The following is a 27,425-nucleotide window of genomic DNA, read 5'->3' as shown; positions in this document are numbered from 1 at the left end:
AGTTTTAATTCCATACTCAGGTTGGCCTAATTAATTGCAAGGGGGGGGGATCTTTTCAACTGGGCTAGAAAAAGAGCTATGTTGAATATTATGTTCAGGAACACCATAATTAATTTAGAACAAATGCACCCGACAGAAAAATGTGCTTTATGAGAAAATATTTTAACCATACACACCTTAAGGAAATTACATTTTTAAGCTAAGTCTGAAATGAAAAGTTTCCATGTCAGATCTGATTTCATTATATACTTTTATGTGGTTGACAGACATTCTAGAACTCCCCTTGTTCTTTCTCACTGGGATGAAAAGGGTGGGAGGGAAAAACAAAAGCTGATGGAAAGAAAGAAAAGGGAGTAAGGGAATGGGGGTGGTAATTCATCTTATTCCATTTTATTCTGCGTCAGTCGCCCAAAAGAGCATTTACAAACAAGAACACTTTTGTAAATGAATGACTCAGTTCTATTTCAATTTAGTAGATCTAACTTATGGAAAAAGAACAAGACATGTAGTTCGATAATATTTTATTGTCAATAGCATAAGAGAAAGTCAATATTGAACCTTCAGAGCAAGAAAACAGAAATCAGACTTATTTACAATAAATGTCAGGGAAGCGATGAAGGAAAGAATGTCATAAAATCTTCAGTAAATGGGTCCTTGGTAGTGAATTAATACATGAACTTGCAACACAGGTAACTTATCAGACCAACTTTACAAATTCCTGTTAACTCCTTAATTTGTTAACTTAACAAATTCCTGTTACAAACTCAAAACTTACAGTAACAAAACTCAAAGACTTGGAAAAAATGTGTCAATGTACTTCCTTATAAGATTGTAAAGGTTTTGTGGCTATATTTTTTTTTTTAATTATTAGATTCCTTTCCTTTCCCACTATCACATTAGACAAGCAGACGTGTTTCTTCAAAACACAAAATTCCTTTATTGGCTATTGTGAGAGTCCCTGCACGGTTTAAGTCCCTGGCACCTGACTGAGTCAAGTCAGTGAGAAGCCATGCCACCAGCCTAGCGCCAACCAAACGACCTGGTGGGAGTTCTATCAAAGGTGAGAGTCAGTTTTTAATGAGATCTGAGCTTCCCTTTTTGGTGGGGGGAGATCACATTTTCAGCTACTCTAGGTCTGTAATTCCTTATCCAACCTTCCAAAACTTAAAAGCTCTGAAAACAAAGTTTTTTCATAACCTGGTGGCACACTCATTTGGCAGCAAAACTATGAGCTACTAGAGTCTTTATCCATTTTGTGTGAATATTCTACATTATGTAGCAGAAATATTAGGTGTTGATTCACCGTATCAGAGTGTTCCATACCATACAGCATACACAACATATTATCTTTCTAAAGTCTGCAAAATTCAGAGTTTAAGAAAAGAACATCTGTCCCCAGGGTTTAGCAGAAAGAGTTCTGGGCCTACAGTAACCGCAGCATGTGTCCAAGTTTCATTGCGAGTCCCATACACGCGGTGTATTAGCTTTGCAAGTATGTGAGAGTGTTTGGACCACCCAGTATCCCAGTGAGGGAAGAAACGGCCCCGGGCATGCGATCTTCCAAACCCACCTTAGAAAGATGTTCTCTGTGGAAGCCCGTGTGTGCATAACCCCATGCATTGCTCACCTATTCCTGCCAATAATCATGTATAGTCCAACAAATAGTGAATAAATCTTTTTCCTCTAGGGTGATTCCTTTACACTAAAAGTATGCGTCGTTCTCTTTTATGGAAAAAAAAAAAGGAAATAGAAGCAAAGATTTGGAAAAGGGCTTATTAGTGTGAAGGCTGCGTATAACAAGTACCAGCAGCTTCCCCGTCAAGCAATATTAACAATTTATCATATTTAGAAAGTACTTCTCTCCAGGCAGAATTTACAGAAATCTGTAAAATTTCCACAGAAAAATTAAGTGAGACTTAACAAGGGCTTTGACACTTAAGGGCCACAGAACTTGCCAAAGAAAACGATGTTTCGAGTTTTGTTGTGCCTGATGATGTAAATAAATGGGCGGTCGGCATTGAATTCGTCTTTGTGTTGCAGGATGCGTGATCCTGGCACCTCCATTGAATCCCCACCATCCTCAGTTATTTCTAGGCACACTCTGTGGATAACATTTGATAGGGCCACTCCCTTGGTCTCTGACATTCCAGAGAAATCAGATGTGCTTTCATTAAAGATATTTTTCAACCCTAGGTTTTCCAAACTAGCCTTAGGATCGATCATCTTTTCCACCTTAAATTTTGGAATGGAGAGCTTGACTTTGGCATTGGCCATGGTGCTGGGATTGGTCCATTGCAACAGCTTCTCTGAGGTGAGTTCTCTTTCAACCTAAAGGACAAAAAGGAGAGGAAAATTTTTTTTATCTCCAGTTGTAAAAGATCTTGCTTGATTAACAAGCACAGAGTGCCAGTTTGGAAACAGTGTGGGTGGGCCGTCAAAGAGGAACATCAGCCTGCAGCTTTTGTCTGAGACTAGTTTCTCACATCTGAGTTGCAGCCAGCATTGTTTTCCTATGCCCCAGCCTGCGACAAAGCTCCCTTTGCGTTGTAAGTCATGAGAGCATTGCTTGGAAGGGTTTGTGTTTTTTGTTGTTGTTACTGATACCGCTATAGAATCAAATGCATGCATTATTGTGCTGCATAAACAAAGGTGAAATAAATATAATATTAGAAGGGTTTTTATGCATAATATTTCATGAATGCTTATAATAATTTCTCTACTAGGAAATCCAGAAAATTGATGTACTAGGCACAGCACCAAATTTAATAACAAATTAAAGCTATAGTTCCTTGTTTTGAAATGAGAAATTGGCATGTCTCTGAGGCATTTTTTAAGATCATAGGTGGTAAATGTGTCCACTTCAGTTGATTTTTAAAAGTGAAAGATGAAATGAAGCAGAAAAGTATTTTGTCAGAAAATTCTTCATGGAGCACATCTTAGATTGTCCTTTTCCCTTCCAATCTCTTTACTGGTTAGAAGAGAAAAACCATGTACAATAGAGAACAATAGTACTTTGTTCCTATCATGGGACAGTATTGGAGCACAACAAATAGCCCTTTGCACTGAAGTTATTTGTATGAAATCTATGAAAATCAGGGATATGGCAGAGTTGCAAGCTGTTGGTTCTTTCTTTAATGGGAGAAGGGTGCACTTGATTTTCTTGCTAAGTAATGATAATTACTTTTCAGGGGAAACTTTCATTTAAAAGAAATTATTAGGACCAAAAGATTGTTATCAGTAACTAGCCTTTCAGAGCCAAAATGTACTTTCTCTCATTCATTTACTACAAGGAAGTGGAGGGTGAATAAAGGGGAGAAAATTCATCCAAAAACCTCTTAGGAGGAAAAAACGCTTTTTCCTCCATTGCATATGTATTCTTAAATATCCCTTTCTGAGACTCAGAAGATCAGTTTCTCTAGTTCTGAAAAAAAAAGAAAATGGTGCTTGCATGAGGGTACTTAAGTAGGCAAGGCAAAATCCAAAAGAGTTGGTAACAGCTGAATGAGAAAATGAGCTCAGGACATGAAGCAGAATAAAGAGAGGTAACTAGGGTTCCAAGGAGAATGAGGCCAGGAAATACGATTCACTTAGCAAAGTGATGGGCAAAATGTAATGAAAACCAAAGCAACAGGTAAGATGGAGACCAGGCTAGACCATCTCCTGGAAAGGCAGGGAGTAGCCCAGGCACCACTGCAAAGACAACACGTGCTCCCCGGGATCTTCATAGAGCACCCCATTTCCTTCCAGGCCGAGGGCTAAGGACAAGCTGGAGTGGAGCAGAAAGCCATTGGGAGGGAGGCAAAAGGATGGGCCTGGGGCAGCTGCACACAAGCTGACAAAGACCAGGGAAGCTAAGGAAGACGTCCGTCACTGGCAGAGAACACCTCCACTTTCACATACACCCATGCCCGTCACTTGCCGTCTCTACAACGTGTGCGGCAACATAAAATCCCATTTATAGGTGTGTAGTAAAAGACCTTTTGTTCCTCAGATAGTGGAGAACATGAGGGAGGGACCCCAGGCTGGAGCCGGGTGCAGGCTCCCCCTTCTGGGCTCAGATTCGAACCCTGTGTGCCATTTCCACAGCCACGGATAAGCTGCTGCCCCTCCGTGCCTCCACTCCCTGCAGACAAGCCGGCTAGCAGTCTCCACCTTGTTGGGCAAATCCCAGGAGATAATGCATGGGGAGACTCAGTCCAGTTCCTGGTACACTGTAAGTGCCAAATACGTGCTGGCTGTTTGGAGCACTGAGGAGGAAAGGACCCTGGAATCCTTAAAGATGGCTCTGGACAGTGGCCGGCCCTTTCCACAGCCCCAAGAGCCCCGTCCCCCCTCTGCCTTGGCAGGTGGCACCGTGGCGGTACACACCTGCCTGGCTCCTTACCTTTTCCAAGCCCATTGACCCGTCCTCCACGTCCTTGGGCAGCAGGATGAGCATGCTGAGGTGCTTGTTCTGGAAAGGAAGCTCGATGATCTTGCAGCCGAGCTCATCAACGTTGCCCAGGAAGAACGTGGCCTCCGTGTGCATCATCTGCACGGGCTTGCTGTCCGTCTGCAGGAGGAGGAGAAACTGTTTTTGTCACCACCACTCAAATAGCCTTTTGATAACGTCCCCGATTTAGTCTAGCCTTGAAGGAGACAGCACAGCACAGGAGAAGGGCTCTAGTAACGTCACCTAAAAAACTCAGGGGCTGACAAAAGCACCTCAAAGGAAACAAAGGAAAAGTAAGAGCACCTGCGTTCAAAAGAGGGCGCATCCCCCGTTAGGGTAGCGCTTTCTATTACTTTAGTAGGTAAAACATTAAGAGATCAAGGACATTTCAAATCCTTATTAATCTGTTCACAGAGTAGGACTTTCTAGGAAGCAGTATGGCTTGGCTTTAGGATTTAACAACAAGAGTAAAGGAATAGTACACATTCTCCTCCCTTCGCAAAGACGCCCAATACTCTTTCTTCAATGTGAAAACTACGAGCCTTAGTGTGGTCTGCACGAATGCCCAGGACCTACTCACTGCCTGCTACAACCTCTTCGTGACGTCCCAGCTGGCCCTGCATCCTTTGTGAGAGGCCCAATGAGGAACGTCCTGTGGATTTCACTAGAAGCCCACTCAGGGCCCCGCGGCCAGCCCTTCCCAGGGGCCTGTCTGGGGAGGAGAGCCGGCCAGCAGCCAGCGGGCCAGAGGGACCCCTGGGCGGCAGGGAGGGCTGGCAGGCATTGCTCGGGGCTCCGGCGCCAACAAGGCTCCCCACTCACAGGAAAGCCACGTGCTGCCGCTGAGCCAAGTAATGGGCAACGCTAAGGAAGTCGGGAGGTCAGGCCCCAAAGTCAAGAGCTGGATGTAAAAACCGGAGTCCAAAGAGGCCACAGCGCCTGGTGTCTCAGACACACCCGTGTGCAGGCTCTTCCCAGCAGTCGACTTGCAGAGGCTGCAAAAGCTAAGTTCAGGGGCCAGCACTGGAAGGAAGACCTCCTGGCTCCCCCCCAGATCCCTGGGGGTAGTTTGAGTCCGTAAGGAGCAGAAACGTGGCTTCTGCCGTTGAAAATGCGCAGTGGATCTCCCCCAGGGACCCACAATGGTCCCAAAAGCCAATCACAGATTGTCTGCTATTGACTGTTTACTCAAGCCGATCCTTCGGGATCGGTCATTCATTCAACAAACATTTGCTGAGCACCTACTAATGTGCTAGGGACTGGGCCAGAGTTGTAAAACTGAGATGGATAAGACATTTTCCCTGCACTTAAAACGGCCACGCAGGGTGACGGGGAGGAGGAATGGCGAGTTATTGTATGCAGGTATGAGTTTTGGTTTGGAATAATGAAAACAGTCTGGAAATAGACTAGATAGTGGCGAAAGTCAGGCAGCACTAGGAAACTAAAACAAACTTGCAAACTAGAGTCGACGCATAGGAGCTAAGAGGTAAATAACAAAACCCGGGCATCGTGCTGACTGAAGTATTCATCCCAGGCTGAGCGCTTAACACAAGTCAGATGCAGCAAATGGGACAGTGTCAGATCACCACAAGGATACCCGAGTTCCCAGGCTTTCTTAATGAAATGGGTTAATTTTCCAGGCTCAGCTCTTTGGTTTTGTTCATGGAAGAGAGGGACTTTACTTATCGATATTAATTATTTCTGACATTGAACATGGCTTCATTAATCACCTCTATAATGGTAATGAGACTGCCCAGGAAAGCAGGCTTCGGCTCCTTCACCATAGTGGCTCCCGTTTCAAGGTTGGGCAATCTATACATTATTCTTCACAGCCAACAAGCACCTCAGAGCATCTTAGAAATCAAAACGCCAGGCCTATGGACTTCGCTACTAACAGGGGAGAACATAAGGTCAACACCAAGAGCAAGATTCCCAAACGGTCAAGGTTTCATGATCGTCCAAGAGCCTCAATGTAGGGGGTCAGCTTGTTTGTATTTTATTTTTCCTAAAGGTTCCAAATATTTGTCTTCCGGTTGGTGATTTAGCTTTATGCACTGGGTTAAGAGTTCTCTCTGGTATCACTCAGCTCAGTCTCTGAAGACATTCTGGAAAAGAGTGAGGGTCTCTGGTGTGGTCCTTTTCCTACCACTTGCCACCCAGCTGCTGATCACAGGAAAGGCACTGGCCTCCTGTCGCCGCATTTTCCTCATTGGATGGAAATCCTACAGTCCCCTCTGCTGCTGGCATTTTTCACCTCTAGAGTTGGGATCCCTTTACTGGTACCTGCTGTACCACGTACCTTGTTGACTCTGAAAGGGCATTCTTTCGTTTCTGATTCAGGAAATTTCTTCATCCACTTTCCAACAAAATAGGCGGCATTAACCACAAGCATTTTGGTCTGGTCATTTACACTGTTGTCGGCTAAGATGTTCTCAAAACGGCCTGCAAACAATTTTAGAAACCTCAATTTGCATAGAGTTATTCTTCCAAACCACAGCTGATATTTCATGCATGTCCACTCACTGGTGTTTATCACTTGCTGGAGTCACATCCCACATAAGCCCTGACAAGCCCTTTGTCCCCTTCTGCCTTCCCACAATTCAGCTTAACTGAGGACAATGAAGGGGGCAAAGGAGGAAAAAGAAAAGCACAAGCTACAATTTCTGAACACCTATCCCATGCCAGGCAATGGGCTAAGCATCCCATCTATGTGACATTATGAAGTTCTGCCCCTTTACAGGTGGGGAAACTGAGGCTTGGAGAAGTAAGTCATTTACCTGAGGTGACACACTAGCGGGGAGCGGGGGGTTCCAGATTCAAAGCCAGGTCTTTCTGACTCCAAAGCCTATGCTCTTGAAAGGAAGTACGCAGGTGCCTGCTAACTACCTGGCATTGTGCTCAGCATTTTCACTTATGTTATCTCACTTTTTTTTTTTTACAACTACTCTGCATCCCTGTTTTCCCATTTTATGGTTGAGGAAACTGAGGCTCAGAGTGGCTGTGATGGTTAATCTTACATGTCAACTTGGTGAGGCTACAGTACCCAGTTATGTACTCAAATACTCATCTAGGTGTTGCTTTATGGGTATTTTGAAACCAGTTGACTTTAAGGAAAGGAGATGGCCCCCAGTAGTGTGGGTGGCCTCACCCAATCAGCTGAAAGCCTTCAGAGCAAATGTTGAGGTTTCCCAGGGAAGAAGGAATTCTGCCTCAAGAGTGCAGCCTCAGCTCCTTGCCTGAGTTTCCAGCCTGCTGGTCAACCCTACAGATTTCCCACTCTCCAGCCCCACAGTCGCATGAGCCAATTCCTTAAAATAAATCTCTTTATGTATACACATCCAAATGTATATAATCTCCTCCTGATTTGCCTGGCTGGAAAGCAGGTCTGACTGCAGGGCCATGCCCTAGCCGCTACCCCGCAGCTCCCCTCCTCAAATCGCACTGCTGCGGGCAGGCTGTTCGCCTCAAGGTCGGCTGTCATCACCACGGGGCTCAGTGGCCGCTGTAATTGCTGTAGAGCACAAATCCCTAACACCCAAAAGAGCTCCATGGTGATAATCCCTTAATACAAAACACTCCTCACACGACATTTTTACAAAAAGTTTTCATTTCCCTAATCTCCTCCCATCTTTCCCAATGCCCAGGACCAACCAACCTCACGGGCCTGGCTGGGTTTAATTAAACCAACCTTTGGTTTAATGCTCTCCTGTCTTAAAAATTGTAATGAGTGTTTTTATAAGGAGCCCTGCATTTTCATTTTGCACTGGACCCCCAGGTTGTGTAGGCGGTCCTGTTAATCCTATACAATGTGTTGATACATAATATTGTTATTCCTACTTGAAGAAACTGAAGACCAGAAGAGGAGAACCGGAAGTAGTAAGTGGCAGAGCTTCAACTTAAATCCTGAGCTTCAGATTCCAAGTTCAGAGGACTTTTCACTAAACTACCTTTTCTAGTCACATGTTCAAATTTATTAAGATTTTAAAATAAAGCGTCCTTGGAGAGAAAATACAATTATTTAGCAATTCTAAAAGCAAAGCTATTACACAGAAATTTAAACAGGAGCTGCTTTTTTGTTTATAATTTGTAAAACTCTGTTTAATCTGGTGTTACTCATGCCAAAGTATTTTTCTTTTCATATGAAACAAAGAAACTCATTTCAGAGGGAAATATACTTGTGTATATGCACGTGTGTGCGTGCATACATATGTATGGCTGCCATATTTTGGCATATAGGATGTAATTGGTTCTCACTACAACCATGTAAAAATTAAATTAGATAACATATGCCCTGTTTTACAGTTCAGTAAACTGTCCAAATATCACTGTTAATAAGTAGCAGAGTCTGGATTTGAACCCAGGTCTTGAGTGACTCCAAAGTCCATGTTCTTTCCAAGTCATCACCCTGCAGTTGTAGCCCTGGTGGACCATATCATCCATGAGGGGAGCCCTGGCCATCTCACAGGAAGTGTGTTCAGCACCAAGGGCAGAGCCCTGAAGTCTCATTTGACCTGGAAGTGTTTCCCTCAGTAGACTATAGCAACTGCAGTGGCACCCAAAACTCCATCTACATAGCTTACTCTTCACAAAGCAGGTGCTGCCTCCCAATGGGCCCCTCCCTGTACACCTGAAAATATGTCCCCTGGGAAGGGGGACATGCTGCTGGTGAGCACCCAAGGTCATCTCAGCTCTAGTTCCTTTCTAATGAGGTGGACAGATCACTGGGCATTCTAAGGGAGGGAGGAAGTGAGTCCAAGAAGAGAGAGGCTCAAGGGAAGCACTGACTCAAAGAGCAGGTCCAGGTAGGTGCTGCCAAAGGGACCTGTGGCTATGGGAGGGGAGATGTGGGACCAAGACAAGCTATGGCTATGTCTTTTTCTTCTATATGTATATTTGCTTTCCCAAGACCTTTCATCTCTTTTTCATAATAAATGTATAGAATTTTAAAGCTAGAAAGTGAGCTCAGGGATCTTCAAGTTATAATCCTATCCCTTAGTTTCCAGATTGGGAAATTTGTCCCGTGATGTTGGGTGACTTGCCCAAAGCCACAATTGGTTAGAGACTCAGCTGAGGTGCTGTGAAGGCATGTGGCAGCTCACCTGTGAACAAGGCAGAAAGCACAGGTATTTCTGCCAAGTGATGAGATGATGTAAGAAATGCCCAGAGATCCAAGATGCTGAAATGATGTGATGTGTAAGAATTTAGCTTGGATACTAAAAATACCCAAGGAATTTTCCAGATCTTCAATTCCTTCTATACCTGACTGAAAGATTCATGAAAAGGCCAGGTCTGTTTTACTTAGCAACATACGGAAGAATAAGCAAAGGATAAAGGATACTTGCCATCTGTGAGCTCCTTAATTGATTTGTTGATTTGACCTTTTGTTTCTTCTAATTTATCTTTGAAGTCAACAGTTTCCATTTCATTTGGGTAGGGTCTCTTGGTAGAGCTGATGAACTCCTGAAAAACATTCAGTTCATAAAATCACAAAATATTTAATGTAGTCAAGCTTTTGCATTATTACACTGTTAACAACAAAAGGAGTTTTAAATGTCTATTACTATAGATTTTCAAAATCTGTAATACTATATGAATTGAAACTCATGTAGAAATCAATGGATTTTCTTTATATTAAATGTTTATTTTCTTCAATTATAAGACAATATCAATTATTAAATATATCCATCAATTTAGTGTCAGCTTTGGGGAAAAAAAAAACACTATGTTAAATGTACACAGAAATTATAATATGGATTCCAATTGCAGAAACATTAAAAAAAAAAGTAGGTCTTAGAATAGAGGAAATGCACAAGAAAAGAGAACTCTAAGAGCAGGAAACTCTTATCCTTACTGAAATCAATAAATATTCTACAGATTATTGCTAGTCAAAGTATGCTCCAAGGACCAGGTACCTCACCGACACCTGTGACCTTGCTAGAAATGCAGAATCTCAGGCCCCATCCCAGACCTACAATTAAAATCTGCATTCTCATCTGCCCCATGGGCTCTAAGCCCCCTCTCAGTTAGAGGTGGAGTGGACATCACCATCCCAGAATCCTCAGGATTGGGGAATGAATGATGGACTGGAGTAGACTTACTGTTATTCTACTATAGACTTATTGTTATTCTAGCAATGGAAGAACTTTTATCACTGAAGTGGAGGTAGTGTCCACTGCAGTTTCTGAGAGGATGGGGAGGGAAAAACAGGTGTAATATGGGGGCATTTTCAGGACATTGGAAATGTCCCGAATGACATTGCAATGACAGATACAGGCCATTATATACCTTGTCATAACTTACTAAATTGTGTGGGAGAGAGTTTAAACTACAATGTAAACTATAATCTACGCTTAGTAGGGTAGCTCTGATATGTGTTCATTAATTGTAACAAATGTACTACACTAATGAAGGATGTTGTTAATGTGGGAAAGTATGGGAGGGGTATGGAGTGGGGCATATGGGAATTCCCCTGCATTTTTTACGTAACATTTATATAATCTGAGTATCTTTTTTTTTAATTTTTAAGTATATTTTTTTAAAAATCTGCATTCTAGTAAGAGTCCCAGGTGATTCATCTGCACATTAAAGTTGGAACATCGGTGCAGTAGAGAACACAGCCATGGTTCTCATTTTAATGCTTGCTTAAAATGCAGAACTCTGAATCCCATCCCCGTTGGTCTTGATTCAAGAGATCTGAGGCCAGGAATTTGCACTTTCAACAAACACCCAGGTAGTTTTGACGTGGGTGACCGTCCTCAGACCATGCTTAGCCATACTGTTACTGGTAAAGTTGCAGATGCTGTGCAACCAACAGGGGCAAGAAAAGCAGTATTTAAACAAAAAAATTCCTTGCAACTCCCAGTTTGGTTGAAATAATCCAAAATGTGGAATGGATGTGCCACCCAACTAAAGCATAGATCAATTAAATGTCATGTCACTTCACATCTAAGCACAGAGCTCCTTGAAATTCATCAAAGCAGCTATAGCCTTAGACAATTTGCTTCTGCTCAGTGCAACCCAACCTGTAGAATGATAGCTGCCAGTGACTGAGAGAGCTGCTGGCCCCCTAAGAACCTCCAAGGTGAAGGAACTCCATTACATCAGTGCCATCGGCAAAATGTATTAGGCATCTCCTTAAGGACCACCTAGGGAGCTTTTAAAAATTTCCCATGCCCAGGCCCCAACTCAGGTCTTAGGTGTTTTGTTTTGTTTAATTTTCCAAGCAATTGCTGGGGAAAAAAATGACAGGTCTTTATGCAGCAAGAATAAGCTTACAACCATACCTAGTGGTCCATGTCCTCGAAAGATCTCAGCCAGGAAAAAATAAAGAAAGAAAACTACTGCAGAAAGCAAACACCACTATGGCAAAATATTTAGCTGGTGAGTCTAGTTTTTATATTTGGGATGTGTGACATTCTGACCATACACACATGAACTGGATCAGCTCTGTACTACGAAAGTGGAGAAGGAAACTCCGTGAAGGATGTTGGTTGGTTTTTCAGATAGAGATTTTTAAAGTAGTAGGATACATTCTGGGATCAAATTTGAGGGTACCACAGTGTTGTTTATATGATCAATCTGTCAAGAAATGGATGAAACTAAACACCCAGGGCCTCCTGGTGTGAACACCTGTCTGAGCTTGGGTCCCCTTTTAACCACGACCAGCCCCAGCAAAACAAAACCAATTTGTGACTGATGAAAACTGTTCATTTTTTTAATTGATTTTGAGGAATCAGGAGAACATTGTGTGCATAAACAAATGAGAAGGGAGTTTAAGCATTGTCTCAGGCTATATGCCTTGCTATCCCAGAAAAAAGAGATTTAAATCATGAGCTGCCTTACATCTATGGAAATTTAGTAGAGTCAATTACCCAGTTCTCCATTTGTCTCCATGAAGAAGCTAAGAGGAAGGGAGTACTGCAGAGGAAAAGAGAAGCCACAGCTCCCCTGTAATTTGAACCAGAAGACATCACTGTAGTTAATTCCTCTATATCCAGTTTGCCCATTAGGACTGACTTATTTTCAGAAGCCTCAAATCATAAATGAGCATCTTAGAAATGAACTTCACTGGAAAAAGTTATAGGTCACATGAGGTGAAAATGTCACGCCCGGTCAAAAGTTAAATCTTGCTAATTGCTATAAACAACTTACCATAGAAGGATTCAGAGATTTGTCTACATAGAGCCGTTTGATTAGTTTCAGTGAGTAAAAGGAAGTAAGTTTGTTTACATCTGATGTCACTGTTTGAAATCCAAAGGGTACATCTTTGACATTTTCAAAGTGAAAAACCTGTTAAGAGAAAATAATGCATTACCATAAGCATCACCTCTTCGTGCTGAAGTGGATGCATGAGAACTGCCAGCCTGCTGGGGGAAGGATCTGGCCCTGTGTAATTGTTCTCATAAAGCAAGGATTCCCAAAATGCACTACAGGCATTTGGGGAATGGATAGTTCTTTGTTGGGGGGCTGTCCTGACCTCTGACCCAAGAGGATGCCAGTAGCACCCCCTCCCCCAAGTTGTGACAATCAAAGCTGTCTTCAGACTTTGCCAAATCCCTCCCTTGGGGGTAACAAATTGTCCTCAGTTGAGAACCACTGCCTTAAAGATGTTCTTCTCCTAATTAACTACAGGGAACATGTGCTTGTTCTCCAAAATGATGCCTCGAATGCATCATTTGGAGAAGGATTTCCAAAGCTGGGAAAGGGTGAGTTCTACTTTCTACCCAATTTAGAGACAACAAGAGAGACAATTAAGCAGGTATCAGATTCTAAAGAAGTGCCTCAAGCCAAGGTCTGTCTTGTCCCTTTCGTGGCACTAATAAGAGTCACAAGGGCTGACATGCATTTACAGTAGGCAGCTCCTATTAATGGTGGGCTGCCCTGGGTGGCTACAGTCCAGCCACCCTGCATTTCAAGCCCAGCCTTCACCTACTAGCTATGCTCCTGCCCAGCTCTTCAGGGCCTCACTTTCCCCTCTGTAAATGGGCTGAAAATACCTACTTTTGTTTTGAGAATTAAAGGTATTATATGTAAAGCAGCTAAGATATCATTGGCACTCAAAAGTAGTAATATTCTAAGCCGCTTAAAACTAGGATGCTCTCATTTGAGGGCTTAAATCCATTTATTTTGTTTCCAACTTTTCTTTCGTTCCTACCCACACACCTCCTTGAGCCGTGTAGAGCTGGCCCATGTGCAGTGCTGATGCGCGCAAGGAGTGCCCTGCCACGCAGGGGTGTCCCCCGCATAGGGGAGCCCCACACGCAAGGAGTGCGCCCCGTAAGGAGAGCCGCCCAGCTCAAAAGAAAGTGCAGCCTGCCCAGGAATGGCGCCGCCCACATGGAGAGCTGACACAAGATGACGCAACAGAAAGAAACACAGATTCCTGGTGCCACTAATAAGAATGGAAGTGGTCACAGAAGAACACACAGCGAATGGACACAGAGAGCAGACCACTGGGGGAGAGGGGAAGAGGAAGGGAGAGAAATAAATAAAAATAAAATACACACACCCTGGTGCTGCCTCGCAGGCTAAGGTCACCAAACCGGCCCATTGCCCCGACAAGTCACCCAGCCTCGGGATTGCAAGGCTGAATTGGCTGGACCATGGTGGGAAGCTCTCATGCTTGATGACAGGCAAAGAAGTGCAGAAAATGAAAGATTCCAGGTCGTCATTGCTGGAGGGAACCAACTGGATGCATCAAGAAGACCTCTGAAGATGATGATGGTGGTGATAATTGGGCAGAGGTGGAGGAGGTTAGGTGGAGCAGAGCTGCTCTCAGGAGGTTCTCTTTTCTGGCCCTTCCATAATGGGAGATGAGAAAGGAGGAAGGCAAAATGGGAAGGGATTGTGGAGCACGGGAGGTTCAGAGAGAAGGACGATGCCAAGAGGCAGCTCCTCTTCCCAGGTCTGAAGTTTCTTCTCCAAGCCCACTCCAGTGTAAATTCCTCATCCTCACCCAAAGAAGAGTTCCTGGGTCATATTTGCTGGGAATTCATGGGTATTAGGTGCCTATGTTAAATGCTTGTAAGTTCATAGAAGGAAAGACTGTTTAACCTCAGAATAATCAACATGAGTAATAATGAGATGGAATTAGACAGTTAATCACCCATAATGAGGGTTTAAAGTGTGACAATTTGGAAAAGTCACCTTATCTGAAGACCTAAGAACTTTACAAAGCTAGATAATCAACCATTACAAGGACAGATAGAAAACCAAAAAGAAACTGATGTGTGCGTGTGTGTATACATATAAATGTATAATTCTATTTCATCTACCACTTTTCTAAATGTTTTAATATAAATTACCTTAGTCTATGCTTCTCAAATGGGATACTCAGACCCCATAATTAAACATAATCCATCTTATTTATCCATGTTAGTTGAAAGTAGATCGTTCAAAACATTGTTTCTGTATTAAAATAAGATACATTGCAGGGTAGAACGCAATTGAGCTTGCATCTTAGAAATAAAACATGATGGTTTAAATAAATTTTGTGCCTATTGTAGACTGCTATGTCTTCTGTCCTAGCAAAGGACAGAGGGCATAGACTTAGGCTCATTTTCTGGCCAGGGTACTTGCAGTGGCGCATTTAATAAACACCATCTTGAAAGATGCTTAAAATAGAATGGAGGTAAAAAGATGTGAGGTAATTTGCCAAAGGCCACTTGTTAGTGGAGAACCTGGGCTTTCCATCACAGCATGGTACCTGTCCTAACCATAGGTTGTAGGGCAGATAAATGAGGACATTTAAAAATAGATTAAAAGAGTCCTAGAAATGTCACAACTCTCAATCCTGAGCAGTTCCGACCACAAAATCCCCATTAAATTTTCCCTAGGCACTGCCGAAGGGTCTAATAACTGTATTCCCACTTAAAGCAGAAACAAGGTAGGGGGCTTACCTGTCCAATTTCGTTTGCTGTGTCACCTTTGGCACCTACTTGAGCAAGTGACAGAGAGGTGGAGAGGCAGAGTGGAGAAAAGAGGACATTGCCTGCTGGCTCCTTTTCACACAGCTGTTTGAACAGGTCAACCGCAAAAGCTGAATTTGCCAGGCGCAGGGCATCCATTGTGGGCCTAGAACCAAAGGGCAAGGGAAAGATTCGTTTTTAAAACATCCTTACAGTGTTCTGAAACTGCATTCTGCTAGCACAATACAAATTCTATTTCGCCAAAATAATGGTCCTGAGTAGAAGACAGAAATGAAGTTTTAAGTAAATTCAAAAAGAGAGCCGGTTGTGAAGAAGGCTCTGGGAAAACCTCCTCCGGTCTGAACGGCCCAGCACGAGAGCCCCTCTGTGTGTACGGCTGGGCCTGGAATCTCCACACCCGGGCTCCTCGGCCACAAGGGCCATTGTCCAGCGCCCACTGGTCACACCTCTCTCTCATCCAGGGGTCAGAACAGTAGACAGCACTGGGAAGGCAGGTGTTTTTATCTACCACATATAGTTTCCACTAGGATATAGTTAAACCATGAAAAACTGAAATTTTTTTTAGATCAAAAGCAGTCCATCGCAACAATTTGGCATAGTTCCACATAATATTTAATATGTAATGCCACATAGTAGGGTGCCTGGCATATAGCAATATTTAATCAACAGCAGCTGTTATTATTTTGTGTTGCTAGTACACGCCTACTGTGTGCAAGATGCTATACTAAGTGCTGTAAGGGCCAGCTGAGCCCTTCCTTCTCTTGAGTTTGCATATCTTTTTGGGAAGACATGTAGATAAATAACTGAAATGCAGGGTTTCCCAGGCCATATGGGTGACAGAGCAAGTAATATGGGAGCTAAAGGAAAGAGGGAGGACTTGAGCTAGAAAATTATGGAGTCTGGTGAAATGGCTATAGCAACAAGCGGTCATCAGGTCGTGTTGTAGGGCCCCCTTCCTCTAATGCACTGGTTCTCAAAGTGTGGCCTGTGGACCCCTGGTGGTCCCTAGGAGTTCATGAGGTCAAAACTATTTATTTTTTTGTTTTTCTTTAAGATTTATTATTTCTTTCTTCCTTTCCCTCCCTCCCCCCTTTTGTCTGCTCTCTGTGTCCATTTTCTGTGCGTTCTTCTGTGTCCACTTGCATTCTTGTCAGCAGCACCAGGAATCTGTCTCTTTTTGTGTTGTTGCATCATCTTGCTGCATCAGCTCTCCGTGTGTGTGGCGCCACTCCTGAGCAGGCTGTGCTTTTTTCAAGTGGGGCACACTCCTTGCATGTGGGGCTCCCCTATACAGGGGACATCCCTGCGTGTCACAGCACTCCTTGCACACATCAGGACTGCACATGGGTGAGCTCAGCACACAGGTCAGGAGGCCCTGGGTTTGAACCCTAGACCTCCTATATGGTAGGTGGACACTCTATTGTTTGAGCCAAATCTGCTTCCCCAAAACTGTTTTTATAACAATACTAAGACATTATTTGCCCTTTTCACTCTCATTCTTTCACATATATACAGTAGAGTTTTCCAGAGACTATATGATGTGTCTTCTATTAAGCCAAATATTAGAGATTTGCAGAAATGAAAAACAACATCACTTTGTTAGTTCAGAAAACACAGTGGTTATTTTTCATAAAATACATCATTCATATTCATATATAATGGTTATATTATTGTCACTTTTAAATGAAATTAGTAAATAAATATTTCAAAACTTTTTCCATTTTCATTTCTAATTTGGTGAGTACTAATAGATATAACCCACATTAAAAAATGCTCTTTGGGGTCTTCCATAACTTTTAAGAGTGTGAAGTGGTCCTGAGATCAAAGTGTTTGAGAACTACTGTTCTAATGTAGCATCTACCTATCAGCTACTGATCAAGTCCAAAGGCACCAGTGAGGGCACGGCCCCTCCTAGAAGCAGATGCTGAGCTGCGTGGACTCCTGAGGTGCTGTCTGACTCCAGAACAGCATGTTCCTAAGGGACCAAGGTTGAAACCACAACCCCTGGGGGACAGTGCATAGACCAAGGCTCAGAACATTGCCCCCAAAGCAGTCAAGCACATGCACACACCCTGGAGCGGGGACGGGCGCTGAAGGTCTTCAGGTAGGACATGCTTCCTGCTGTCAGAAAAATTATCACTGCCCAAGTTCAAGGGCTTTCTTCAACCAAGACTCAAGCATGTTAAAGTCAAAGTTAATTAGCAAAAAATATTTTTGCTGATCCATTCGTGCTCACTGGCCATTGCCACTGACTTCTTCCTCCTTCTCTTCTTGTCCCTAACAAGTGCAGCTAAGTACACCCAGATCCAGTATTGCCATTACAAACCTGTTCAAGGTAAACTGAAGTTTACCTTTCTTTAAGGGAGGTCAGGGGCCATTAAGCCCCAGAAAAAGCAGACCACATAGTGGGACAAACATCAACGCATATGGAGTTCTTCAACTAGTACCCACCACTGGAGAAATTTCAAGAACCTCCTCACCAAAGGTTTGGAGAATCAGTACACCAGACTTTCAGAATGAGAAGTCCAGCTTTTTCCAGCAGCAAATTTAACATTGTTGATGTTAAATTCTTCTACAAATAAAAGTTAACATGGGCATAGAGTAATGAATTTTTTCTTTGCCAAACACAGAAGCCTAAACCCAGATCCCGGCAAATTTTCAAAACTTCAACAATCTGAGACCTTAATCAAATTGATAATAATATGAAAACATAAAATTTGTGCTTTAAAGTTGTTCCCAGACTCTATTTACTCCACTCCAAGAAGAGAAACTAGAATAATTGGGCCTAATCCATACTGTACTTTACTTTTAGTTATTTCCTTTGTATAGAAAAACTATGTTTAGGAATTTGGAGTAATCTGCTCAGGGAGTTTGACCACAAACACTTAGAAGTGGGTGCTAGACATGGACCAAAGGGTAGGGAAATGTTCTGTTTACTATTCTGCTCAAATGAAGCATTATTCATTCATTATAATAATTTAAGATACATTTAGTCTAAATGGATGTATGTGAATAAAAGATGATGGTGGCTTTTAGTATAGTTAATTACAGAATATAATTAACACTGTGTTGCAACTCAAGCCATAGGTCCAGGTCTCGGTGGGACAATGGGAACCAGCACACACCTGGTGGCAGAGGCTCTGCCCGCAGCACCACATCCCCACCCCACCCTTGGGCAGGTCTCCCTTTCCCCGAGCTCCCTTCCTCCCCAGGGGAAGACTCAGTGCCTAAATCCCAACAGATCTGCTCTCGGGTCTGTGTGCTGTTGGCTCCTGTCCCAGACACTTCTCCTTTGGGCTGGCGCAGGCCATGGAGCTGGTAGTGTCCAAGGTCCCAGCAGTACTGCTGGATGCTCCACACAGCTCCTAGACAGGGCGAACAATCGCCAGTGGAAAAATCCACCAGGTAGCGTATGGTAAATCTGAGCAGTTGCTCGGTGATTAGTCCCCAAAACTTAAAAACACTAATGCTGATCTGTTCTGAGGTTGACTTTGGCACCAGCAGATTGCCACCTTGCTGTGTCGCAAGACAATCAAAGCATTTTGACATACGTCGGCAATGTTAGCAATATGCACCCAGGAGAAAGCCTCAACCTCCCACCCGGGCCATTCTGCCAGAGAATATGCTATAAAAATTATGAGTACAAGAGTATTAAATGAACAACTCCTGTATATTAAAATCATATGTTTGATGAAGTATGTTCAAAGTGCTAAAATCACTGCAAACTTTCTTTCATTTTATTATCACCTTGGGATGGAGATAACTCCTTTCATTTTCATGAAATCCCCACAACAGTTATAACAAATAAAGAGAATTTCATTTACAGCTCCAACATGGAAAACACTACATCTTTTAGCCACCTAAAAATTGTAAAGGTATTTTTATTTTAACCAGAGAAAAGTGAAATGGAAATGTTAGTAACAAGAATGCAGTTTTCAGAATCTACTTTAAAGTTGCCTGTGTTTTGCGATATTTCATAAAATCATGAGCCTTTGAAGTGGGATGAGATCTTGTGAGGTGATCTCATCCGGTCCCACCTCTTCATTTTACAGATGAGGAAAGGGAAGCAAAGAAAGATGGCGTGGTTTTCCCAAGGCCATCACACAGGAAGTGAGTAAAACTGGACCTGGAGTTCATTTCTTCTAGCTCCCAGCCTAGTACTTCCCCACCACACCATGCCAGCTTCCCTTCTTGACAATCATGTCATTGCTGGCATTTGTTCTCTCAGAAGTCTCGAGAGCTTTCCAAAAAGTCTACGTGTCCAGAAGTACTCCTTGAGGGCCAGCTTCTCCTGTATGGCTTTTGTTTTGTCAATACAAACATTCCCCCAATGATTTTCCTCCTTGAAGGAGCCCTTGCTCCTTTTATGTGGCAAACGATTATTATATTCCTTTCATTTTGTGGGTGATTACTGAGGACCTAATTGTGGTGAGCACTGAGCTAGGTGTTGAGAAATGGAAGATAAGTGCAGAGAGGCCCCTGCCCCCAGGGGCTGTCAGTCCAGGGGCGTGAGGAGTGTGACCATGTGCCAAGAGGGTGTGCAAGTGAACACGGCACACAGGAGAGCCAGCAAACGCGTCCTGGAGAGCTCAGCAAGGGTGACAGCTCAGCTGAGGCACACTGAAGGTGAGTCCTGAAGGAGCAGTGGCAGGCAAACACGCGAACCCGGGAGGTCTGACAGAACTCCGAGACAGTCACAGCCCCGGGAGGGCTGGAGTGGGTGTACCGGGAAGGGAGGTGGGGCAGGGCGAGGGGCGCTGACCAGCAATAAATCCAGAGCTGGATGCAGGAGCCCGGCCTTGAAGGCTGTGTGTGTGTGGATGTGTGTGTGATGCTTGCAGTTTAGAAGCATGGGGAGGAAAGTGGAGGGTTTTGAGCAAGGTGGTAAAATAACCATTTTAGAAAGATGCTCTGACTGCCATGGGGAAATTATTTTAATACGTCTGGGTGGGACAATTCTGGCAGCAGGGAGATAAATCAGGAGGGATTAGCTTCAGCAAAAGATGATGCAAGTGTAAAATAAGCTAGGGAGATGGGGGGTGAAGAAAAGGGACTAGAACTAAGAAATCCAAGAAGGAAAGAGGCACTGTGTGGTGAATGATTGGACGTGGGCCTTGTCTAAGATGCTCTGCAATTTTCTTTGAAGAGATTATGCTATCACCTTTTCATACCAAAGCATGGGCTTTGAATAGAAAGACAAAGCTTATTGGAAATGAGGGGCATTATCCTGTCAGCATCATTAATTTTTTTCTCTGTTGTAGCAATTAAAAGCAGAGGTACTGCAATTTTTTAATCATAAAATGTTCACACACTCTTCTTCATCTAATATTTTTAAATGCATTACAAGACTTTACATTGAGGTATAATTCTAATGTATATCCCAGGAAAAAAAAGAACTTAATATTTAGAATCTTACAATAATGTTGTGGAATTTATATATCTTAAAAGTAGGTAGCATTTAAATTTTAAATCCAAAAATATAGCCAGAATTATACGAAAGAAATCCTTTCTATTATCTCTATGCTCTGGAGCATTTAATTCTGTCTCAAGCTGCAAATAATTGACTGCATGCTTTTACAAGTGTATTTTGAAATGTTGTAGTTCTTAAAATTTCAGTTCCTGCTTTATCTCCTCCTCCACTTTTGTGAGATTAAGATAACTAAAGGCATACATATAATTTAGGGGGAAATGCAGCATCAGGAGATGAAAGGACATAAGACGAAGTGGAAATTGTCAGTGGTACACGATTTCTAAAGGCCAACAGCCTTCAGTGCTTGTTCTCAGGAGACCATTTCAGGGATATTAATGCATATGGATAGAATGAATGACTGTGGCTTTGCAGGGAACAGTCCTGGTTTGCACCTGTCATCTGATATTAGCAACGTGTTCTGATTTGAAGAATATACATTCACCCTACGTAGAAACCATCTCCAGACATGCGCACACAAACACACACACAGCTACGTGCCCAGGTTTTTCATTCCTTGAAAACTCAGTGCTCACTGCGCCAGGGTAGGTATCACTGGACCTAATCCGCCTCAGTTCGCAGAGGAAGAGGCCTGCAGTGAAAACATCCTCTACGTGTTGGTGTGGTGGGTCCTTAGACCGTGCCTGAGGACCCCCGCCCCCTATAGCTATGAAAGCACCTCATACAGGCCTAAAAATACAGCTTCTGCCCTCTGCCTTCCAATCTAGGAAGGGAAAAACCACGGCCAGGTGAAGACAGTCGATCTTGCCGTTTCAGCAGGGTGGAAGACTATTATAAGGAGCAAATGAAGTGATTAAGTGAGTAAAAGCACGTGAAAAGTGCTACCTTGACAGTAAAGGGCAGCGCAGCTCCTGGCTCTCAGGTGAACTGAGTCATGCGACGCCGACGCCCAGGGGCCCCTGCTAGGCCAGGGGCTCTGAAACCTCCTCCCCATCGGTTCAGAGGCGCCCCGGGGCTGGGCCTCAGAGCACGCTCCAGCCAGTCTCACCACGCCAGAAAGCCCAAAGCCGCTGAGGCTGCAGAGTCAAACCGCAACCCAGCGGGACCCAGCGGCAGAAGTCAAGGCGTTGGGAAGCAGAGCCGCAAACCTGCTGACTCAAGTCCAAGGAGACTCATTCGATTGGATGAACCAAGTCCTTCCACCGCTCCACCCACTAAGGAACCCCTCAAGCCCTGGCACCAACTAGTGGGGACTGACGTTCGGGATCCACCTAATTTTATCCAGAACCTCTCGGGCGATTAGGGCCTGGTTTAGCAAAGTCCCCAGGCGCGCAAGAAGGTCTGCCTGCTAGCTCAGCGCGAAATGAGGGGCTGCGCTCCGAAACTCCGAGCTGTGGCTACAGGCCTACGGGTCTGCCGAGCAGGCTTTCAGGTTAAATGTGTCTTTAGACGATAGGCCGAAAGGAAGCCATTAAAAAAAAAAAAAGTCTGCGCAATAAACTGGGCCCGCCTATTATAGAGGATGTCCAAGAATACACACTTGAACTCCTCAACTTGTGTAAAGTAGGCAGAAACTCAGAAACACCCAGGAAGAAGCCTTCCTACCTAGAGGAATGCAGATGAAAGGCTGATCTGGCGCTTTAAAATGCCAAAAAGTAGAGCATTTCATAAATCCGAGTCTGAGCCCCACAGTGCCAATCAGGGAGGTGAGCCAGACACCCCAATTCTTTCCCGGCTTCCTCCAGTGTTTGTGTACCACGCCCTTGAGGCTGCTACATTGCAAAATTCATTCTGGGTGTTTTGTTTTGTTTTAAAGCTTAGACGAGTCTGAATTCCAAGACAGAGTTGAAAATGTTTACCGAAACATTTCCTCTTCCATGAATCCACTGTTGCCCACCCCCCACCCCCCACCCCCGTCGAAATAAAAACCTCCTAAATATATTCTGTGCAGTCTTGCCTTCTACGGTAAAGTGATCTCCTTCATCAGGGGCATTCCAGCTTGACATGATCCCCATTGGGGCGGATGTGGAGCCACAGCCATCCTTGAAAATAACCCATTATATCGCCTTCGCTCACCATCTCGTATCACCCCAAATCAAGAATTACCATAAAAAGAGAAATCACCAGCCCTGCTAGCGGGACTTGGCTTACCTGGAGTTAGAGCTATCCTGGAAAACGCTCGGCCAGAAGCGAGGTGAGGAGCGAAGAGAACGGATCCGGCAGCAGCTCTCAGCGGCAGAGAGACCTGGCAGCGCACCTGGGCGCGCACCTTGCCACGCACCTGGCCGCGCCCACGAGGACCACGCCCCGCTCGCACTCTCCGTCCCTCCCTCCTGTACACTGCGCTCTTACTCACGCCTCTTGGCGGCGGTTCCTCGGCTGAGAGTGACTCAGACTGAAGTTGCTGTTGTGTGCACAGCTTCTAAGGGCCTTGGACAGGCCCGGGCAGCGAGCGGCTGTCGGTGGTTCCTGCCTTAGGCTAAAACCTCCCAGCACACAGAACTGAGGCCCGCGCAGGGAGCGCCCCGCAGTACCTGCAGCGCGAAGGAGCGAATGAACTAGGAGGATGTGTGATGTAGCAATACTGCGCACTTCTCCAACACGTTGGAGCCACAAAAGATATTTCTATCTCGGCCCTTCTGGTATAAACTGCAGTGGTCGTCCATTCTACGGGATGCCCAAGGAGAAAAGCCATCCCAAAAGGAAAAGAAGAGTGTGTGTGTGCGTGTAATATCTGTACTAGAGACAATATATCTCAAGTGTCTGGCACATGGTATGCGTTCCCTAAACGATGGTTATTACCTCTCTGCCTCGTCCTCGGGCGAGCTCAGAGGACAAACATCAGTGACCAGATCACCGCTTGCTGTGTGCTCCTGCCCTGACCCAGCCATCAGGAGGCCCGCTCCTAAGTCCTCGAGCTTCGCCCGGCCTTCCTGCTGAAGCTGGGATTCCCTCAACTGCACCCTGGGTCAGTGCTTCTCCAGCCCCTGCAGGAGCACTCCCAGGCACAGGAATTCAGCAGCCTCTAGGTAAGCCCAGGCCTGATGTCTATAGATGATTCTGATGCTTTGAAAGGGAGAGGTGCCATTTAATTGGGGGTAGAAGACACGCCTCCTCTGCTCAAAGAGCTGACAAATAAGTACGGTGGGAAGATAAGAACAAAAGGAATTAAAGTGCCTGGCAACGTATAATAAGTGACATGAGAGAGATCCAGAGAATGAAAGGAGTTCAGAGTGTGATCCTCTCTGCCTGGGAGTGACTGGAGAAGGAATCTTGGAAGTGGTGTCCTTTGACATCAGAAGACCATTCCAGGCCTAGGAAAAAAGCCTGAACCCAGGTCCATGGCCAGAATGATACCAGGTACACTTGCCAGGTCTGTTAGCCAAAGGCTGAACAGGGTGAGGCCCATCAAAAGCATTCCCTTGTTGAAATGTCTCTGGAGGGGACGAAGTATGTCAGTGTTTTCACCTTATCAAACGGAAGTCAATCCCGTAACTCTGAAAGGAAACCTCATTGCCAATGACAAATTACTGATAGAGGCAAAACAATGACTCCCATTCAGTGGTAGAGGTAGTAAAATTGATTCTTTTTGGCTGAGGATCCGTTTTCTAACACATTCTTCGTTGTGGCCATAACTTTAAGTCCTTTTAAATTCCTCCTAGAAAACACTAGACAGAAGAAGTGTGGGAGAGGATAAAAGGATGCAAGTAATTCACATTTTTAAAGTCCCACATTGTCAAACTATTTCTGGACATGAGAACTGATGAATTTTAGGGGAGAAAGGCCTCAAGAAATTCTTCCATATTCAACACGTTGTTCCCTACCCTGCCTCCCCATTTCAATTGAGCCCTTCGATCTACTGAGCATTTACTGAGTGCATCAGGCCCTGGGCTAGCCACCGGGACAGATTCCAAGAAGCAAAGGACTTGGCTTTTGGGTCTCAAGTTGACTGTAGTTTAGCTTTAAATTTCTGTGAGTCTGGGATTCTACAATAATTGTTACCATGTAAAAAATAATAGTAAGCATCCTGAAGGAAATGTCTGGAAAGAACATGTCAGCATGTGGGCTTACAGGCAAGAGACTTACATGAAAAAGTTTCTATTCATGCTAGTAATTCAGAGAGCCGCAATATCAAAAGACCATTTTGTTATTGTTCTTCGATCTTTTGCCATGTGGCCTCCTGAAAAGCCACTTTTAGAACTCTTTTGAACTCCTTCCTTTGGAGGAAATTTGAACCAATAGGAAACAGATGTAAAACCAGATTTTACAGTTTTCTCTATCATATCCCACGCAGTTCACTTACATTTATTGTTGATTGCCTCCTCCAGCTAGAATGAAAGCAAGGATTTTTCTGTTTTATTCACTGATGTATTCCAAGCTTAGAATTAAGAATAGTATCTGTCATGTAGTAGGTGTTCAACAAATATCTGTTGAATGAATGAATAAGAAATAACCCTACAGGAGGATAAGGCAGATGACATAAAGTTTTTTAATTCAAACCATGATACATTCAGCCCATAAATTTGAAATCAATTTGGCCTTACCATAAATAATTAAAGAACCTTAGAAAGAAAGAACAAGAAGGGGGTAGGAAGGAAGGAAGAAAGGGAGAGAGGGAGCAAGGGCCACCTTTCTTCTGGTTCTCTGTAAAGAAGCTCAAGATCACTCCGCCTGAGTCATCCCAAACACCTTCCATTTGAAAAACAAATGTTTCTTTAAAAGAATATTTGGTGGGAAATGATGCATCTGTTTGTAGGAAAAGAGTATTTGCTCTATAACTCCCAAAATAATATATATAAACTTCTTTCACTTTAGTTTGCCACCAAAAAAAAAGCACATTTTATGGACTACATATTTAAAAGGGTAAATCAATTCTTTTTTTTTTTTTTTTTTTTTTTTTTTTAAGATTTATTATTTATTTATTTAATCCCCCTCCCCTCCCCCGGTTGTCTGTTCTCTGTGTCTTTTTGCTGCGTCTTGTTTCTTTGTCCGCTTCTGTTGTCGTCAGCGGCACGGGAAGTGTGGGTGGCGCCATTCCTCAGCAGGCTGTTCCTTCCTTCACGCTGGGCGGCTCTCCTTATGGGTGCACTCCTTGCGCGTGGGGCTCCCCTACGCGGGGGACACCCCTGTGTGGCACGGCACTCCTTTGCGCGCATCAGCACTGCGCATGGGCCAGCTCCACACGGGTCAAGGAGGCCCGGGGTTTGAACCGCGGGCCTCCCATGTGGTAGACGGACGCCCTAACCACTGGGCCAAAGTCCGTTTCCCATAAAAGGGTAAATCAATTCTTGATGGTAGAAACATAGTTTACAGAATGAATTATCCATCCATTCATTTCGTAATTTTATCTAACAATAATTTCCCCTAGTTCAACAATAATAATCAACTCAAATATTTAATAACCTAGGAGATGGTTTTGTTACTGCTTTTCTCTTACCTATAGGCTGAAATATTGCAAACATTAGAACTCATTTACTCAGCGTTTTGTGCAAGGATGTCTTGACACACCCTGCCACTCCCAGTAACAATTCAAAGAAGCTTTGTTGTAGCATGTTTAGAAGCCTTTCCTCTCTCTCCCCATTCTATCTATCTCTGTCTCTATCTCTCTCTCTCCCATCCTTTCCTCCCTCTCCTCCCTCTCTCTTTTCTTTCCGTGTGCAGTTTGGAAATGGGCAAGGCTATCATTATTCCCCTACTGTGGGAGCAGTGGCATGCAAACCTGTGATGCTCTCCCCTTACCAGGGGGAAAACTCTGAACAATTTGTAGCTTATCTGGGGAGAAAGTCAAGAACTTGTGGCACACGGACAGCTCTCAGCAAGTCTCCTCCTCCAGAATCAGGAAACGTAAAGTGGCTTTCCCTAGAGTTTAAGACTGAGACCAAAACTATGTTTTCTAAACCCTAATTTATAATCCTTTACCCTATCTCCATTTCAAGAATCCAACAGTTTAACATGCTTTCATGAGTTTTAAGTTATCAACTCTAATGTTTGAGAAGCCTAAAATTCTGTCTAGAAGAGTTTTCATATCAAATGATAACCTGTCATGGAAAATGACGTACGAAATTTTCTACAAGGAAGTAAACTTAAAAAAAACTAAGATAACCATGGAGGGGAAAAAAAAAAAAAAAAGTAAAGCACGACCCCAGAGTTAAACCACAGACAACCAGTTAGCGTAAGTAGTACAACTTGTCTTTTGAGGAACAAAATGGAGGAAAAGTACTAGTGTACTAGTTTGCTAGTGTACACTAACTGATATGACAAGTTAACAGAATGCTTTATAATGTGTGTAAAGGCATTTCTGAGCAGAAAATCCAGCAGCAAACCACATAGCTTTTATCAGTGGATGTAGAGAAGAGGGAGATGACAGTGTGGGAAAGAGAATTAACCTTGGGTCGATTCTGCGCCATGCTCTGCCACTCCCTAGGAATTACTTGTCAGCAAGTAACTTAACTTCAAGAGGCCTCAGAATCCTTCTTTGCTAAAAGTAGACAGGGGTTTGGTAGAGGGGCCAGCCCTGTATTCCTTTTGGATATAAGATCAAAGAGTCAAAGCAGGAAGAGGTAATTACTCTGTAAAGTAATAGTATGGAATCCATTTGGATGTGACATACAAATGAAACAAAAATTAAACATATTAG

The 27,425-nt window shown here is 43.8% G+C and overlaps 1 protein-coding gene across 1 annotated transcript; it reads right to left on the bottom strand.

Moving 5' to 3' along the window:
- Positions 1–506: 506 nt before the first annotated feature.
- SERPINB5 (serpin family B member 5) lies at positions 507–23,069 on the bottom strand. The gene is made up of 7 exons (XM_004452925.4): positions 22,940–23,069; positions 15,331–15,505; positions 12,584–12,721; positions 9,775–9,892; positions 6,732–6,874; positions 4,385–4,552; positions 507–2,328 (listed from the first exon to the last, which is right to left on the bottom strand). Exons 2-7 carry the CDS (start codon positions 15,496–15,498, stop codon positions 1,936–1,938), a joined length of 1,128 nt encoding a protein of 375 aa, XP_004452982.1. The 5' UTR covers positions 15,499–15,505; positions 22,940–23,069; the 3' UTR covers positions 507–1,935.
- Positions 23,070–27,425: the final 4,356 nt, after the last annotated feature.

This window comes from Dasypus novemcinctus, chromosome 16 (genome assembly GCF_030445035.2).
Source record: "Dasypus novemcinctus isolate mDasNov1 chromosome 16, mDasNov1.1.hap2, whole genome shotgun sequence".
Lineage (NCBI taxonomy): Eukaryota > Metazoa > Chordata > Mammalia > Cingulata > Dasypodidae > Dasypus > Dasypus novemcinctus.
This window is presented reverse-complemented; position numbering and strand designations above follow the sequence as displayed.

What these genes read in the sequence shown, in the direction of transcription:
- SERPINB5 (XM_004452925.4), bottom strand. Translation starts at nt 15,498, where the DNA reads ATGGATGCCCTGCGCCTGGCAAATTCAGCTTTTGCGGTTGACCTGTTC. An exon ending in CAGCAAACGAAATTGGACAG is followed by an intron (nt 12,722 to 15,330) that starts GTAAGCCCCCTA and finishes TTCTCTTAACAG; the next exon opens with GTTTTTCACTTTGAAAATGT. An exon ending in AATTAAGGAGCTCACAGATG is followed by an intron (nt 6,875 to 9,774) that starts GCAAGTATCCTT and finishes AATTGTTTGCAG; the next exon opens with GCCGTTTTGAGAACATCTTA.